The following is a 17,910-nucleotide window of genomic DNA, read 5'->3' on the forward strand; positions in this document are numbered from 1 at the left end:
TTTTTAATTTTTAATAATATGAAGTCATTAGGCCATCGGTATCGGGAGCCCTTAGGCCCGTCCCGTAGATATAAATGGGTCGAGAATAAATGAAAAGGAAATTAAAAGAGAGTGGGACGGGCTTTTAGTAAGGGCTATTCGGGCTCGTCCCGTAGGCGACATGGCAGCACGGGAGTGGGCAATGGAATCAGTGACTTGTTCGGCTGTTGTTCTCCTCGAGAATTCTGAAATCGAAATCAAAAACAAAAATCAAAAGCTCGATGGCGATGGCGATGGCAAAGCCTTGATCTCCAAATCCATCTCTTCAAATCGAAAGCCAACCCTGCGTCTTCTCTCTTTCACTGGAGTGGGAGATCTCTTTATCTCCGTTGGCGAGGTCGCAGCTTCTGTCGTCGTTTGATCCCCAGATCCTCCTCCAAAGCTCAATCCACATCGGCTCGCTTCCGTTCCAATACGACGAGAACCAATCCTCCCCAAAACTTTTGAGAATCGTCCCAATCTTAACAAGGTTTGTTTTTCAAGTCCGATCTGATTTCAAATTTTTTTTTAGGGTTTTGTCAAAATTCGGTGAATAAAATGGTATTTATCCGATGTTGTTTAATAGATTTGATGGCAAAAAGATATAGATTCATTGGTTTGAGAACAATTGTGTAGATTCTAGGGTTCGGCAATTTATGATAGTTCGTATAGATTTCAAAAGCTTTCTATGGTTCGATTGTATGATTGTTTCGTTGTAGCTTGTGTGATTGTTTCGTTTTGATTGTATGATTGTTTAGTTGGTAAAAAACATCCTTGTTCGATTCAAATTTCTATGTTCGATTGTTTAGTATAGATTTGAACAACTGTATGATAGTTCGTATAGATTTATATGGTTCGAGATCAATTCTTTAACTGGTTTAGAGTTTGATATGTGTGCAAATTCAAATCTGTGAAAATAAGCTCATGTCATTTGTATAGATTTGATTCGTATAGACTAATAGTTTAGAGTTTGATTAGTATAGATTTAAATATCTCATGTCATTTGTCTTGATTAGCTTTCTTCATGAGACTTTGCATTTTCAATAGTTCGTAGTTTATAGATTAATGTTTTTTTTAATCTTGCATATAGTAATGCATTCAACTGATTGTTTCTCTGTCTTGTGTTAGACATTTTGTGGTTAGAAATATTAAATGTTAGATATATATTTAAGCCACTGATGTTTTAAAAGAAAGTTGATAGCTTTTTAGTTGTGTAATAAGTTGGGAATAGACATTTCTTATTCGGAGTTTGCCATTAAGGCAGTGATGTACTTTGTATTCTTCACTTCCTCCTATTTAAATCTCTTATCTTTTCTCTCTTCTGTCATCTCATTAGTCTTTCTCCAAGAAATCTCTTATATTTTCTTACTGTTATGGATCCAAGCAATCTTCGTAGCCAGTCCTCTAGATACGTAGGACTGCTTCACAGTCAACAAGGTAGCGTTTTCCACGAAAACTTTCCTTATGAAAGTTTTCATTCTAGTGTTAACTTTGGAGAATCATAGACTTTTCCGGCTTTCAGTTCACAACAATCTCAAGACGCACCAGTAGAGACACCAGTACAGACACCAGCAGCCCATGTTGTAAGACACAAATGGAATCCAGCAGATGACGAGGTGCTGATCAGTGTGTGGCTTAACACTTCCAAGGATGATATTGTTGCAAATGAGCAGAGGTCGGGGGCCTTCTGGAAATGGGTTGCTGCTTATTATGCATCAATTCCTCATGGAAGAGAGGATGGTGTGAGAGAGCACGGTTGTTGCAAGAAGAGGTGGCACAGAATCAATGAAGATGTTAACAAGTTCTGTGCCGTATACTCGGCAGCAGAACGACAAATGAGCAGTGGTGAGACTGACACTGACGTTCTGAAGAAGGCGCATGACATTTTCTTCTCTGATCAAGAGCACAAGTTCACACTTGAACATGCTTGGTGTGTGTTGAGGTATGAACAGAAGTGGCTCAGCCTTAACACACCCACGGCTGGTGGCGTTTCGAAGAGGAAGAATGTGCAGATAAATTCCCAAACTTCTACCAACGAAGGCTTCGTTGATGTTGAGAGCAGGCCCAGAGGTGTCAAGGCTGCTAAGGCTAAAAGAAATGCGGGTAAAGGGAAGTCCGTGGCTGAGATTGCGACCGTTTGGGAAATGAAGAAGGACGATTTGGTGAGGAAGGAGAGACTGTCGAGGCTAGCAATACTAGACACTCTCCTTGCCAAGACTCAACCATTGAGTGAGGCGGAAGAAGCTGTGAAGAATAAGCTCCTAGCCGAGTTATTCTGAAAAAAATTAAGAAGACGATGTCTCTTTATGTCTTTAATTTTCTGTATGCTCTATGTTCTTGTTTGGTGTTTGCTCTATGTAGTTCCGGTTTCCTTAAATGGGTTTTTATAAATGAATCATTTTCTTTTAATGTGTTTGCTCTATGTTTGTGTATAGCTCTTTGTTTCTAACTGTATAGAGCTCTTTGTAAATAAATGTGTATAGCTCTATGTTTGTAACTGTATAGCTTTATGTGTATCTAATTTAAATTTCGACAATGTATGCATGTTAAGTAAAAATGGGACGTTACAGCTATACGCAGCCATCAGATGACGAGGATTTATTTGGAAACAATGACGACAGTGACTACAGCGAGACGGATGATCTCATACGACGTGACCAAGCTGAGCTAAGCTTGGAACGTAGTTCACAGGTTCACTACCCTCCGCAACCGGAGGTTGAGTTTGGTTTCCCGCAGGTTTGCTATTTTGGTGCTAAGCCACTGCTTGCAACGTCTAATACTAGGCAAGATCAAGGTATGTGCTAGTTAGTTACTGACTTGCTTATGTGCTGGTTTGTGTATGTGCTTAGCTAGTTTTGCGTATGTGAAACAGGGAGAAGATATTACACTTGTGCGAAGAAAGACGACGGCGAATGCCATGTCTACAAATGGTGGGATGAGGCGCTGATGGAGGGGATGAGAGCCAGAGATATACATGTGCTTCAGCTGGGTGAAAAGGTAGAAAGCCTAACCCTTTTGACTGACTATGACACAGAGCAGAAGATACGAAACCTAGAGAAGATTGTGGGTGATATGGCTAAGGAGAAATCTTCTTTTAGTTATGGGTTTGAGTGCTTTGTAATAGGCGTAGTTGTTCTTGTTGTTGTAATAGGCTTGGTGGTTATGTTTGGATAATTTTAACTATGTAATCAATGTATTTTCTCGGATGTAACCGATATGGTTTTGTACTCTTTTATTTGTGCTCGTGACCAAATAGAATGGCTGACCATAAGTCACATGATCACAAGTTTCTTATTTGTAACATATAGCTCGTGACCAAGCTGACCATAAGTGACATATAGTTTCTTTTACAAGATGTAACCATAATAAGTTAGATTGTTTATATACATGTTTATTTCATTTATAACCATAAGTCACAAGTTGAGTTTCTTTGTACTAATAAATCACATGATCCAAAGCCACATGTTTATTTTGCTTTCTACCAATAAGTCACAAGATGTACTAAAGAGTTTATACCAATATTCATTCACGGGAGGATTCATAGAGACTTCTTCTTTATCATATAAGTATTGAGACCTTCTCTCATTACAAATGTGCAAAGTCTCATCTTCTCTTAAAGTTCTAAACATTTTTTTTCTCTTGTAAAAATTGTCAATGGCTTCTTCTTCCCATTATCATTACCACAAAGATGATGATGATGAATTAGATGACGTATTTGAAGATTTATTTGAAAAAATTGATTTCAATCCAAAACCAAAAGAGCGAAAAACACGAGTTTTTATCGAGAGACATCGGGAGGAAGGCCATCAGAAGCTCTGGAATGATTATTTTAGCGAAACTCCAACATACCCGCACAATGTATTCCGGCGACGGTTTCGAATGAGCAAGGCATTATTCTTGCGTATTGTGCATCGTCTCTCTACATAAGTTGAGTATTTTCAACCCAGAGTAGATGCAACCGGACGGTCGAGTCTAACTCCGCTCCAAAAATGTACCGCAACAATTCGTCAATTGGCGTATGGTGGTGGGTCTGACACAGTTGACGAATATGTCCGAATTGGTGAAACAACAGCTCGAAGAAGTTTGCACAATTTTTCCGCGGGAATAATCCACTTGTTTGGCGATGAATACCTAAGACGTCCCATACCGGAGGATCTGCAAAGACTACTATATATTGGAGAACAACGTGGGTTTCCAGGGATGATTGGAAGCATCGACTGTATGCATTGGGAGTGGAAGAATTGCCCCACGGCTTGGAAAGGAATGTATTAACGAGGAATCAGAAAACCAACGATTGTCTTGGAGGCGGTAGCTTCATATGACCTCTGGATATGACACGCGTTTTTTGGAGCTCCAGGTACTATGAATGATCTTAATATTCTCGATCGATCATCCGTTTTTGATGACATTATTAACGGAATAGCGCCACAAGTTAACTTCTATGTTAATAGTAATCCATACCATTTGGCATATTATCTCACGGATGGTATTTATCCGAAATGAGCTAATTTTATTTAATCTATCCGACTACCACAAGGTCAGAAGCATTCATTATTTGCTCAAACCCAAGAAGTTGTGCGAAAAGATATCGAGCGTGCCTTCGGAGTCCTACAAGCTAGGTTTCCCGTTGTTAGAAATCCATCTAATATATGGGATAAAGAAAAAATAGGAAATATTATGAGAGCATGTATCATACTCCATAATATGATTGTCAAAAATGAACGATCACCAGGAACTGAGGACAACGTTCATGAATTTGAAGAAAGAGAAGATGTGGCTACATTTTCCTTCAATATGCCTTCACCTATCGTGAGTACAATTGATCGTCGAACGAGCGTTCAGAATAGACAAGTCCATCAACATTTAAAAAATGATTTAATTGAAAATATATGAGATAAATTTAGACATCTTACACATAACAAATAATTTATAAGTTTTTATTTGTATTGAAATAAATGTTTGTGTGTTTTTTTTTATTATGATGTTTGGTATTTTTTTCTTTTCAACTTTGTAATTTTCTTAAGATTTTAATTTTAATGTTAAACTTGTTTTTTATATGTTTTATTTAAAATTTCTTTTATATGTTATTCATTATTAAAATAATAAATTAATTAAATAATAATCTAAGGGACCAGCAAAATCCCACTAATAATCTACCAAATTTTTTAATGTCTTTATCTTAGGTCCCTTAACATATGATCTTAGTAAAAAAAATGCTAAGGCCTGTAAGTTGAGTCCCACCGATAAGGATGCCCTTACGTCTCCAAAAAAACAGGGGAAGAAGGTCGCATCTTGACTTTCTTCCAATCGTTTGAGCAAGCAGAGCTTTTGAGACTTGGGTGCTAAAATGGCAGCTCTTTCAACGGTTCTGTCTCTTGGTTTCGGGTCACTTCGCCGCCCTTGGCGCCTTTCCTTCTTCTCCTCTTTCAATTCGCTCCGGCAACAACAGACCTCACTTCTCCGATGCCAAAGTCTCGTCCTTTCGAGGTCTCCGCTTAACAGGGCTCTTCAAGCTTCCCTTCAATCCAGTACGTTATCTAATCAATTTTTGACTCGATCCCCTTTCATGGGTTCGCGTTAGATTAATTGAATTCAGTCAATCATTCATATATGAAAAACTCAAAACTTTATATTCAGACATCTCTTGTGTTAAAAATGGTGTCTTTATAAAGCATTCATTTTTAATTATATAGATTGTGTTTCAACGGTGCCACTTCACATTGTCTTGGTTGTGTCTATTAGATTATGCTCCGGTTACATCACCGGGAGACCATTCTGAGATTGTGTTTATGGGTACTGGAACAAGTGAAGGGATCCCTCACTAATCCTCTCAAAACATGTTCGGTATTTTATTTTTCTTCATTGCTGACTTGTTCATCTTTGATTTCAATGGGATCTCATTTGAAAAGGAAATAATCCATTTTTGATTCTGGTAGGTATGCACCAAAAGCAACAGAACCTGGAAACAAGAACAGGAGACCTTAACACCAGCATTCTTGTTCGGTACACTAGACCATCCGGAACAAAGTAACATCCTTATTGGTTGTGGCAAGTAAGTGCAGTGACCTCACTGTTGTGTTTTGTGAGTGTTGATTCCATTTCTAGCTTGTGGAAAATGCTTTCATTACAAAAGAGAGGTTGAATCCATCCTTTTTTAATATTCCCTAAGTTTCCAAATGTATGATGTTTAAGAGAATTTTTGATGTTTTAAAGATGTTTTCATATTTCTATGTAATTTTTAACTTTATTAAAAACTGCTAACCTAAGATATTGTGTAGTCTGTTTTATAATTGGTTAAATAATGTTAAAACTTATATTTTCTGATACTTTTTTAGTTAAAAGTAATTTTCTTAATTGCATCATACACTTGGGAACAAGAGGAATATAAGATATTTGGTGAGATTGATCTTAGAGCATATGATTTTTCATTTTTTTTTTCTTGTGTGCTGACTTTCTCCTTCCAGCATAGTGCACTTAAGTGGTTTCCCACCTTCGGGTTAGCTTTTTGCTTTTTTCCATCAACCAGCATTTACTTGTCATCTGATACTGCTTACACGAACTTATTATTGTTTGTTATACTTTGGACAAATATTCTTAGTTGAGCGCCGTTACTTTCTGATAGTTTTTATATCGTTGTTTCTCTATGGCCAGTCTAAGAACACTTGATGCGGTTGTAATCACTCATTCTCATGCTGATGCAATTGGAGGTCTCTGAAACTTGACAAGTTAAAACCTTGCCACCATCCATCTTTTTCCTTTATCCTGTAAAAGCTGTGTTCTTGAAAGCCTTCTGCTTCATTGTTTATGTTTTCTTCTCTGCAGGTCCTGATGATCTCCGTGATTGGACAAACAATGTGCAGCCTCACATTCCAATTTACACTGCTACGCGTGATTTTGAGGTTAATTAACTTGTTTTACAAACACACGTTACCCTTATTAACTCTCTCACGTAGTTAAGACTCTCTACCATGACATGTGGATCTCAGGTGATGAAAAAAACCCATTACTACCTGGTTGATACGAGTGTGCATAGCACTCAACATATGTTACTCATTGCTTCGATTCTTTTTTTTTTTTTTTTTTTTTTGTGTTATAACTCGAAGATTTTCAGCAAGCAAAAGTGCAAAACCCACTAGTTATTAGAGTATCAAATATATTTTTATCGTAGTTAGTTAATACTTCTATAATAATAACTAAACATAATTGAAATGGTAGAGAATCCCAAAAATTTATCTTGACCCATATAGTGAAATCAATTCTAGTTGTTCAAATGTAATTCCACTTCTTCTCTTCACTCCAGGATGTTTTGTATCATCTTTTGCATCCTTGATTCTTGATTTCACAATGCGGGTCATTAGTCAACAAATGTATGTTCTTTTTGTTGTTATAATATGTTTTCACATAATTTAGATTTTTAACAAAAACAATAAAAAAAAGCCCAAAACGCCCAATAAACAAAAAGCCCACAGATTTAACAGAAACAATAAAAAAACAAATTAATGGACTTGTTTAGCAAGCTCACTCTCGACTTGTTCAGCAAGCTCACTCCCGACTTCTCTTCTCCAGCAGCTTCTCTTCTCCAGCGTGAGGAAACATGGGTCTAGCTTCACGAGTTCTACTCAAGATCAAGAGACGTCGTAAGAGACCCACCACGCCCCAAAGTTTCTCGCAACTTGGGTTTAGGGTCGTTGAAATGAAGTCAGATGGGCACTGCCTCTTCAGGGCTATGTCGCACCAGATGTACAGGCATCAGCGTGGGCACCTATCCTACCGAAAGGAGATTGTGCACCATATTGAGGTAGATCTTGGAAATTTCTATATAAAATTCTATAAACATGATAATCATTCATGTTATATTGTCATATATGCACACATAAACATCAGGAGTTCTTCGAGCCCTTTGTCATTACCCGCAATGCTCTTGACCAGATCACCGAAACCTTTGAGCAGTGCTGTAAAAGGATGAAGAAAGAACCCATCTATTGGGGAGGAGAGCCGGAGCTGGTAGCAGCATCTCGTATCTTGCACCGCATCATTCGAGTCTATAATGTATGTGTCACTTCTCATAAGATTCTATAATGTATGTCTATAATGATTGCAACATCTCGTGTCTTGCACCGCACCATAAGAATCTATAATGATAGTAGCATCTCGTGTCTTGCACCGCACCATAAATAATGTATGTCACTTCTCATTATAGACTTTTTTGTTATGCTATCATTATAGACTCTGACTCTTTATAATAATAACTAAACATAATTGAAATGGTAGAGTAAGAGTTTATAATGATAGCATAACAAAAGAATCTATAATGATAAGTGACATACATTATGGTGCGGTGCAAGACACGAGATACTGCTATCATTATAGACTCTTATGGTGCGGTACAAGACACGAGATGTTGCTATCATTATAGACATACATTATAGAATCTTATGAGAAGTGACACATACATTATATACTCGAATGGTGCGGTGCAAGATACGAGATGCTGCTACCAACTCCGGCTCTCCTCCCCAAGAGGTGGGTTCTTTCTTCATCCTTTTACAGTACTGCTCAAAGGTTTCGGTGATCTGGTCAAGAGCATTGCGGGTAATGACAAAGGGCTCGAAGAACTCCTGATGTTTCTGTATGCATATATGACAATATAACATGAATGATTATCCAGTTGATAAAATTTTATATAGAAATTTCCAAGATCTACCTCAATGTGGTGCACAATCTCCTTTTGATAGGATAGGTGCCCACGCTGATGCTTGTACATCTGGTGCGACAGGGCTCTGAAGAGGCAGTGCCCATCTGACTTCATTTCAACGACCTTGAACCCAAGTTGCGAAAAACTTCGGGGTCTGGTGGGTCTCTTACGACGTCTCTTGATCTTGAGTAGAACTCGTGAATCTAGACCCATGTTTCCTCACGCTGGAGAAGTCGGGAGTGAGCTTGCTGAACAAGTCGGGAGTGAGCTTGCTGAACAAGTCCATTAATTTGTTTTTTTATTGTTTTTGTTAAATCTGTGGATTTTTTGTTTATTGGGCGTTTTGGGCTCTTTTTTATTGTTTTTTTTTAAATCTAAATTATGTGAAAACATATTATAATAACAAAAAGAACATACATTTGTTGACTAATGGTCCGTATTGTGAAATCAAGGATGCAAAAGATGATACAAAACATCGTCGAGTGAAGATAAGAAGTGGAATTACATTTTAACAACTAGAATTGATTTCACTTTATGGATCAAGATAAATTTTTGGGATTCTCAACCATTTCAATTTTTTTAGTTATTATTATAGACGTATTAACTATAATATATTTGATACTCTAATAACCAGTGGGTTTTGCACTTTTGCTTGCTGAAAATCTTCCAATTATAACACACAAAAAAATAGAATCGAAGCAATGAGTAACATTTGTTGAGTGCTATGCACATTTCGTGGATTTTCCACGACAAAATGAGATAGCAAGCATGCTATGCACATTTCACAGTTTATAATCATTTACTTTATATATTAACCGTTGACAACAAATGTTAAATGGTGACGAAATACGTTTGCTACGACTGTCTAGTCTGTACTACTACAACCACAGTGAACGCATTAGGTTCGTAAGCTTGTTAGTGTCCACCCTCAGTCACATCCCACTTTTGGTAGCCTTTAAACTCAAAAGCGAGATCTTTAACATATGCGAAGATAACTTGAACATTATTAGTCCATTGATATATCCAATGGCAGATAGCTCTTTTGTAAAAAAATGGAATGTCCAAGTTGTTAGTTTTGACTTTTGATTGGTTAATGTCATTTTGATTTTCAAAAATTTATAAGTGGACAGGCATATTCTTGAGAATATACCAGTTTCATTCCCTTCCACCTTTCTTGCCTCTCCTACCTGCTTCAATCATTTCGATCTTAATTTTACTTGGTCACTAGTTTTGACCTGGTTAGTTTCTCTCATTTGACGGCCAGTGCAAGCAAGATCCCATCAAAAGAAAACATACATTAGCATCATTCTTGTAAACCCTATAGTACTTGAATATTAGGGGTTCGGGTTTCTAATAAAATGGCTTATTTAGCAAACTTGCATTAATATGAAGAAGAAGGAGCCAGGAAAAGTCTAACATAATGGGACAACAAGCATCCAAACAACTAACCTCTTTTTGGGAGCTGATGTGTGATGCGCCGCGTGATATATGCAACAAGTAGAAGTGAAAAAAAGAAGTGTACAAGAAGTAATTCAAGTATGTATTATATCATGGTCTAATCATGATATATTCTTTCTGACACATGTAATTATCAGTTGTTATTTAAAAATTATGATTATTTCAAATTATTCATATGGGTTACATAATCCCGACGCTAGGTATTCCTCAGATTCAACATAAACTAATTCAAAAAAGTTGAAGTTTAATCCCACCTGTTTGTCAAATTTTCAACCACCAGTTCGAGCACTACGGTCTAATGATAAATTCTATGTATATTTATCAAAAACTTTTTACGGACGTCAATTAAAATAAATCAATCATAATGATAAAATGAATGACCATATAACAATATTACTTTAATTTGAGTTTCATTAATTTGCTAGTACCTGATAATAAATCTTCTAAGTTTTATACCAGGTTAAAGAAATATGAGGTTTATATCCTTCAACCAAGTGTATATGTTTGTTTATAAAACTTGGTAGGAATGAATCATGAAGTTTATTTTCAGTTCCACAGCCCATTTCAAAATGTTTTCAAGCTTCTAATGGTATTTTTGTCTCATTTTCCGCCAATCTAAAAAATGAAAAGTTGGTCCTTCTACCAAATATGCTGTCCAAAAAAACTTGGTAGGAATCATGAAGGTTTATTCTCACTTAAACATTCCTTCTCATTTTTCTTAAAAAAATGCTTCTAGTGACAGTTTGTCTCACTTTCTCTAAATTTCGTTTGGTCTTAAACTCGATTACCTATGATTAATTTAGGGTAATATGCCGATTATAATTCCATTTAAATAAAGAAAAGCACATGATAAAAAATATAGCTACAAAGAGTAGGAAAATGTTATAGAATTGATTAACTAACTAATGATGGTATAAACACGAAAACGATCTAAGCGGCAGAAAGTGCACACTTCTCTCGGGTTCTTTTGTTTAACTTGCAATAGTTATAATTATTTAATTACTGTGGAATATACTTTTAAGTCAGGATCTTATATCCAGCAGCAATACTTAAATCCTAAGATATTATATGTTTAAAGCAGGAAAGATAGTGAAATAGCAGAAGAAAAAATGTTCTCAAGAATCTGGAAGCTCGACCTCGTCTCTTTTTTTCTTTAGAAATTAAAACAACCTTCATTGAATTTTAAACTTTTAAACATTTGAATAGAGGGAGAGTTATTCAGAACTCTACGAGCATTAAACATTGAAACATAAAAAATAAGAATACAGAAAATTCTAAAATAAGGTGACAGCAAATTCAGAGCAAGACTTGAATGCATCGAAACAAGGTTTATGGCAAAACCACGGACTTGAGAAATAGTCATTTTGGGTTGTGATGTTCATACTAAATCGGCACCTCAAAAAATCGTCAAGACGAGATCCATTGCATATTGAAATTCTTTCTTTGACTGTTATGAAGCTGTTGCTTAGATATGTTTATAATCAAAAGATTGAGAATGGTAATTTTACCATAGGTTATACTATTCAATTAGAAAATTCAAAAACCAAAGAATATATTCTAAGTCAAGCTTCTAATTTAAGAAATGCTAATGGTGAATTTCAACCAAGTTTAGGTTTATACACAACATTGGTGAATTTGATGCTGATTCAAGCTGAAAAATATGAAGATTTAGATATCTATGTCGAGAGCTGTTTATAATAGATTGCCCAGTAACATATACAAACTCAGAAGGGGATGTTGAGTTATAATCATTGTCTTTGCCAGCTATGTGGGAACACTTGAATCACTCAATCATCTACTATTCCAATGGATAGTTGCAAAAGAAGTATGTACACTGGCACCACTCGGAAACCAACCAAGTTGGCTGGCTGATTACTCTCAACCTTTGCAGCAATATTTGAGCTGGTTGCTATCAGTAACTTCCTCCTCACCATTAATTGATGACTTGGCCCTTCTTTACTGAATGGCAAATTTGGAAAATAAGGAGCTTAATCCTCCCAAATCATTGAGAATTCATCTCGCAAGTGATTGATATTATCAATCAAAAACTTGGGATTGATATAAAGCCAAAACATGGGAGGAGTGACATCAAATTCAAGATACAAATATAAACGGTAATGCAAACAACTACGACTGTATATATTGTAGATGCATCGTGGTCTTCATCAAAAAGACTGAGCAGGCATAGGATGTGCACTATATCGGAAAGACTACAAGTCATTAAAGCAAGTACATATATTGATCCGATTGTTGGAAGCCCTACTTATCATAACCGTCAAAGAAGTACATAAATTGTTTTTTTGATGAAGTTATGTTCGTTGGTGATTTGGTCCTCTTCAATTAGCTTAATAATGCCTTTCTAGAAGTAAAAAAATGGGATTTGGTTGGACCACTCGGCTACTACAATCACCATTTCCAGGACACAATTTAAGGCAGTATATCCCTCTAAGCCTTCTTGTTTTTAGATAAACAGGTTTTGCGAATTATTGTTTCTGAAGTTACTTTCTTACTACAATGGCAAAAAGTATATTGTATCTTAGAATACTTTGTATCTTAGAAGTTAGAACTGATCCTGAGTGTAAATTGTTTCATAATACAATATGCAGCTAGCCGACAAAGAAAAAAGTAGTATGCAACGATGAAACAAAGAAAAAGCAATCATCCACTCGAACTGTATTACTAAATCTAGCCTAATAACACAACAAGTTAATCAGAGTTAAACACATGAACAATGATTCATACCATATACTAACAAAAAAAATCAGAATTTTTTTCAAAGCTACCAACTTTTTTTGTTTTTGTTTTTAAAACACAAAATACATAGAACATTTACATCTTGGATTTAGAAAATGATATGAATACAGTGAACAATCGGTATGCAGAATTCGAGAAGTTGGAACACACAAGTGTTAGGTGTCTCTGTTGATAGTGTGGTAAGTAAAACTCTACAAGTTTACAACTATTCTTATCTTGTTTGCAAAATTGCTTTGACTCATCCCTACTTGTTGTGTTGATGTCCGTCCACATAGTTCTCCCACCTTGCGTGGGTTCAAACAGACAGAAAATCTGGAGGACTTGGTGATCTCAACTACCCCCTTGTATCAGATGTCACTAAATCAATCTCAAAATCTTTTGGAGTGCTCATCCCTGACCAGGTAAAAACTTTTATTGTTTTAACTTCCCTAAATCTGTTTGGGAATCAACAAAGATACATACCTTTTGTGTGTAAGAAAAAGAGGGAATAGCGTTGAGAGGGCTTTTCATAATAGACAAGGAAGGAGTGATCCAACATTCAACCATCAACAATCTTGGTATTGGCCGAAGTGTTGATGAGACAATGAGAACCCTTCAGGTATAATAAATACTCTCAAGTTCAAAACCTGTTCTTTTTTTATATTTGATTACTGTTTGTGTGATGCATATTATATTCTCGATGTTGCAGGCATTACAGTACATCCAGGAGAACCCTGATGAAGTCTGCCCTGCAGGATGGAAACCAGGGGAGAAGTCAATGAAACCTGACCCCAAGCTCAGCAAAGAGTATTTCTCAGCTATTTAGAAATATCTACAAACCCTTTGTTATATGTGAGCTGAGTGTCCTTTTTTTCTAAAGTGCTTTGAACATTTCCATTAATAAAGTCTTGTTATCTCCATCTTCCCGCTTGGAGTAGGATTCAATGTGGTTTCTTTCTCTTCTTAACATGTTTTTACCAATCAAAAATGTTTAAAATTTATAAATCAATTTTTCATGTCAAACCGATGACGTGTTGGTCTCTTAAACACACAAAAATTATCAAATATATAATTAATAAGATATTTAAAATACATAAAATTTTAAAAGTTGGAAATAATCTAAAATTTCAAAAAAAAAATTAATATTATAAACTTAAAAATAAATAAATTCAAAAGTAATAAAATATTTAAAATAAATTAAAATGAGAAAATATTGCAAAATTCAAAAACTTATTTGAAAAAAAAAACACCATATTTTTCTTCACTCATTCTTTTTCTTTTTGGTGCTTTATTTTAGATTGTAGGTAAATCTCCACTTGTTTTTTTTTAAGGGTATATCTCCACTTGGATGATAACATTATCATCATCATCATTATAGAATTACTAACAGGAATTGCTGGCGCCATGGCAACTGGCAAAAAAAAAATGGATCTCGGTTGGATATAAATATTCGAGTAATAATCAAAGGTATGACCTTTGTAGCATAAACAAAATAAATATGAAAGGTATTTGGTACGAGGGGAGATAATAAAACGTGTGTTGGAGAATGGAGATGAATTGGCTTATGTCTGTCTTGTGAGATATTAATATTAAGATTAGAGTCTAATAAGCTCGTGTTATACTAATTCATGGACTATTGGAGAAAAATCACGATCAAAAACAATAAACCAATTCCAAAAAAAGTCTTACAAAGGTTTTTGATAATAACTAGTTTCGTTTGTAAGGATATGGTTGTTCGTACATGGCGATTAAGAGTTATCTGAGAACAGCTTGTTCCATAATAGCAATTCGACCGGCAAAAGAGATGAAACTGAGCTCTATCCACCTTAGTTCTCTGCTTGCAAAGAAGCTGCAAGAAAAAATACACTGAAATTGCGATCCAATGGAAAAATAACCATAGCTTTTTGTTACTATATTATCAGTTAGATCTAGGTACCTTTAACGGATGCTGGGTCGTCTTGTGGCCTCATTGCCGGGAAGAGAATAACCTCCTGCAACATTTTATCAGTTCAGTTCATGAGTTTAGCCTGAAAGATTTAATAATCATTAGCAGAGAATTGAGATAAAGAGACTGACCTTGATGTTTTGTGAGTCAGTGAACAGCATGGCAAGCCTATCTATCCCCAATCCCCAACCACCTGTAGGAGCCAATCCGTATTCTAAAGCATTGCAGAAAGTCTCATCTAAGGCCATCGCTTCATCGTCTCCCGACTGTCTATCCTTGAGTTGATCAGCAAACCTTTGACGCTGAACCACAGGATCGTTCAGCTCGGTGTAGGCGTTGCAAAGCTGTGGTCAAGTTTATAATATGTTAGTAAAACAAAGTATTAAGAAAAGATGCGTGATGTGATGGAATCAGATTGGTAATTAGCTTTTACTTCATGTTTGTTGATGAACAGCTCGAATCTCTCAGTCAGAACACTGTTTGATCTATGCCATTTCGCCAAGGGAGACATGATCTCGGGATGGTTGATGATGAACGTTGGGTTGACACATGTCACTTCCAGAAATTCTCCAACAAGCTGCAAAAGAGAACATCTCAGATTTCAATTTCATATTCACAGACATAAAAGAGGGAAACTGAAGATTCCCTTACTTTATCTAGTAGACGAGCTGTAGTCTGAGGAGGCGGGCATTTCACGTCGAACCTGGCACAAGCATCAATCAGATACTTGTTGGCTTCTTTGCTAGCCAAGTCTTTTGGAATATTGAGGTTCGCCACCTTCTCTAACTCTCCTATCATCTCAATCCTCCTATACAAACAAAAATTAGGGAGACCATTAACACATACAACTTCATTACTGGTTGTTATTTAATAAATGAGGCTGTTGATTGACTATCAAACCTGAATGGAGGAGTGAAGTCAATTTCGATTGGCTCCTTATCATACCCATTAGCATGATACTTGATTTTGTAACCACCTGTTAACTCTTTCACCATGCCACTCAACATATCCTCAGTCATTTTCATCAGGTCATTGTAGTCGGCGAAAGCCATATAGAACTCGCAAGTGGTGAACTCCGGGTTGTGTGTCAGGTCAATACCCTCGTTTCTGAATTGCTTCCCAATCTCATAGACACGTTCTAAGCCACCTACAATAAGCTGCTTGAGAAAGAGTTCAGGTGCGATACGCATGTACAGCTTCATGTCTAGATCATTGTGATGTGTCACAAAGGGTCGCGCAGCTGCTCCACCAGCAATCATGTTCATCATAGGTGTCTCAACCTCCAAGAATCTTTGATTGTCAAGGAATCTCCGGACGTAGGAGATGATATTGGCTCTGGTTTTGAATATCTGGCGAACCTCCACGTTCAACATTAGATCAAGGTAACGCTGGCGATATCGAGATTCCTGCCAGGGAAACAAAAAGAGTAACATCAAACGCTTGCTCGGATAGCAACAGAATCCAAAACACAACCAGAAAGTGATCAAACAAAAGATAGAGGCTACAACAATCTTTATAGCTTTTGAAATTTTACCTGATCTTTCAGAACATATGCTTCAGGATTCCTCGGTTCACCAGGAACCCAGTTTTCAGGTTTCTACGTAAAGAAAATAGTGAAACAGATCAGTGTCAATTCAAATAAGTTGACTCTAAGGTAATGTAACAGCCACAGTGGATTTGCTTTACCTTTGCGCCAACACTGTCAGCCTTTCTTGGCATCATGTGGAGGCAATGCGACAGAAGAATAAACGATCGGGGAAAAATACTCAACTCTCCTCTCTTAGTTTTTCCTGAAATTAAAAGTAACTTGAACAATGAAACAAGACAACAAAAATAGGCTAAAAGAATGAATAATAAAAAAACATAGAGAGGCTGCACAAACCTGGAAACCCAGTAACACCAACAATATCACCACGCTTAGCATTCGCATGGAGCTTTGAAAACTCAGCTTCATCCAACCCTGACTTACTAAAACAAGAAGAAAAAAAAAAAAGCAACACACCTAAGTAAAAATCTAGTCCACAGCATCAAGCCATCAAAGTTAACAAAGAAGAAGCATTCACCTTGCATCAGCCATGACCTGGACCTTGAAATCCTCACCGTGAAGATCATAGAAGAAGAGCTTGGAAGAGGAAGCTCGCTTGCTCATTATCCTCCCTAGCAAAAATCAAATGAACATCCCTTTCCACTCTTAAGAACAAAATGGCATTTAGCAGTTTGAACATACCAGCTAGAGAAACTTCAGCGTCTTCAACATGATCCCCATTGTTCAAACCACCATACTTCTCAATGTACTCAGGGATAGACATCGACACAGCAAACTTGTGAGGGTACGGATTCTCCCCCTTAGCCTTCTCCGCCGCGAGATACTTCAATCTGTTCTCAAAGTATTGCTGCGAAAGATAACACAAGTAAGCTGCATTGCATAAGACAAACGAGATCATAGTATTGAATTGAAATGTATACCGTTGGATCCATATCCTCATCATCTGCTGATGCCACTGACTTCTGGGAGCTTGCCTTTGGAGCCTGAATCAATCAAAATCAAAATCAAATTATCTTTAACTAATCAACCTGATAACCTGAATGCACAGTGTTTGCTCTTACTTGTTTGGCTTTTTGTTTCCTCTCTTCCTCTCTCTGCTTCATCTTCAGTTCCTTCTTCAGAGCACTGCAAACAACATCCGCTACAATCAGATTCCATTCACAAATATGATCGAGAGACCAATAAAACGTACTTTTTACTCCGAGCTCCATCGCCAGTCGAAGAGGGAGCAGGATCCATGGATAGTTTGGATATTTCTTGCGTTGTTTGATCAACTGAGCCTTCCATGGAAATCGAATTATTGGTACACGAATCCAGAAGAAGAAGACGGCGAAGATGAGGAATGAGTCTTCTTTAGGGTTTATTATTATTATTATTATTATTACTCCTCGTGATTTTTACGCGGGTTATTCATTAAGGTTTCTTGATTCTTTCCGGTTTATGAACAAACCGAACCGGTTCGTTTAAAAAGTAACGATTTTGAGTGCATGTTTATTGATTAATGACTTGATTATG

At 36.6% G+C, this 17,910-nt stretch overlaps 4 protein-coding genes across 4 annotated transcripts; 3 read left to right on the forward strand and 1 right to left on the reverse strand.

Moving 5' to 3' along the window:
- The first annotated feature begins 160 nt into the window (after positions 1–160).
- Positions 161–2,297, forward strand: LOC106407886 (glutathione S-transferase T3-like). Its single transcript, XM_013848735.1, has 2 exons — positions 161–376; positions 1,524–2,297. The coding sequence occupies exons 1-2, from the start codon at positions 161–163 to the stop codon at positions 2,295–2,297; spliced, it is 990 nt and encodes a 329-aa protein (XP_013704189.1).
- Positions 2,298–5,337: 3,040 nt separating this feature from the next.
- LOC106349361 (putative hydrolase C777.06c) lies at positions 5,338–9,881 on the forward strand. Its single transcript, XM_048752992.1, has 6 exons — positions 5,338–5,546; positions 5,761–5,862; positions 5,955–6,070; positions 6,670–6,725; positions 6,841–6,917; positions 7,005–9,881. Exons 2-6 carry the CDS (start codon positions 5,764–5,766, stop codon positions 7,152–7,154), a joined length of 498 nt encoding a protein of 165 aa, XP_048608949.1. The 5' UTR covers positions 5,338–5,546; positions 5,761–5,763; the 3' UTR covers positions 7,155–9,881.
- LOC111209019 (2-Cys peroxiredoxin BAS1, chloroplastic-like) lies at positions 7,613–13,787 on the forward strand. The gene is made up of 6 exons (XM_022708735.2): positions 7,613–7,816; positions 7,903–8,067; positions 13,054–13,104; positions 13,201–13,326; positions 13,410–13,523; positions 13,614–13,787. The coding sequence occupies exons 1-6, from the start codon at positions 7,613–7,615 to the stop codon at positions 13,728–13,730; spliced, it is 777 nt and encodes a 258-aa protein (XP_022564456.1). The 3' UTR covers positions 13,731–13,787.
- Positions 13,788–14,551: 764 nt separating this feature from the next.
- LOC106349354 (lysine--tRNA ligase, cytoplasmic-like) lies at positions 14,552–17,805 on the reverse strand. The gene is made up of 14 exons (XM_013789308.3): positions 17,588–17,805; positions 17,457–17,520; positions 17,316–17,378; positions 17,077–17,242; positions 16,913–17,006; positions 16,732–16,817; positions 16,536–16,639; positions 16,384–16,446; positions 15,750–16,255; positions 15,501–15,657; positions 15,283–15,426; positions 14,981–15,193; positions 14,841–14,895; positions 14,552–14,753 (listed from the first exon to the last, which is right to left on the reverse strand). Exons 1-14 carry the CDS (start codon positions 17,680–17,682, stop codon positions 14,731–14,733), a joined length of 1,833 nt encoding a protein of 610 aa, XP_013644762.1. The 5' UTR covers positions 17,683–17,805; the 3' UTR covers positions 14,552–14,730.
- Positions 17,806–17,910: the final 105 nt, after the last annotated feature.

This window comes from Brassica napus, chromosome C3, assembly GCF_020379485.1.
Source record: "Brassica napus cultivar Da-Ae chromosome C3, Da-Ae, whole genome shotgun sequence".
Taxonomy (NCBI): domain Eukaryota; kingdom Viridiplantae; phylum Streptophyta; class Magnoliopsida; order Brassicales; family Brassicaceae; genus Brassica; species Brassica napus.

Excerpts from the sequence above, each read along its gene's own strand:
- LOC106407886 (XM_013848735.1), top strand. The coding sequence starts at position 161 with ATGGCAGCACGGGAGTGGGCAATGGAATCAGTGACTTGTTCGGCTGTT. Across the intron at positions 377-1,523 it reads TCTTTATCTCCGTTGGCGAG|ACTTTTCCGGCTTTCAGTTC; the intron begins GTCGCAGCTTCT and ends GGAGAATCATAG.
- LOC106349361 (XM_048752992.1), top strand. The coding sequence starts at position 5,764 with ATGCTCCGGTTACATCACCGGGAGACCATTCTGAGATTGTGTTTATGG. Across the intron at positions 5,863-5,954 it reads ATCCTCTCAAAACATGTTCG|GTATGCACCAAAAGCAACAG; the intron begins GTATTTTATTTT and ends TGATTCTGGTAG. Across the intron at positions 6,918-7,004 it reads CTGCTACGCGTGATTTTGAG|GTGATGAAAAAAACCCATTA; the intron begins GTTAATTAACTT and ends TGTGGATCTCAG.
- LOC111209019 (XM_022708735.2), top strand. The coding sequence starts at position 7,613 with ATGGGTCTAGCTTCACGAGTTCTACTCAAGATCAAGAGACGTCGTAAG. Across the intron at positions 13,105-13,200 it reads GTGTCTCTGTTGATAGTGTG|TTCTCCCACCTTGCGTGGGT; the intron begins GTAAGTAAAACT and ends CCGTCCACATAG. Across the intron at positions 13,524-13,613 it reads AGACAATGAGAACCCTTCAG|GCATTACAGTACATCCAGGA; the intron begins GTATAATAAATA and ends TCGATGTTGCAG.
- LOC106349354 (XM_013789308.3), bottom strand. The coding sequence starts at position 17,682 with ATGGAAGGCTCAGTTGATCAAACAACGCAAGAAATATCCAAACTATCC. Across the intron at positions 17,379-17,456 it reads GGAAACAAAAAGCCAAACAA|GCTCCAAAGGCAAGCTCCCA; the intron begins GTAAGAGCAAAC and ends TGATTGATTCAG. Across the intron at positions 15,658-15,749 it reads GACTTCACTCCTCCATTCAG|GAGGATTGAGATGATAGGAG; the intron begins GTTTGATAGTCA and ends TTGTTTGTATAG.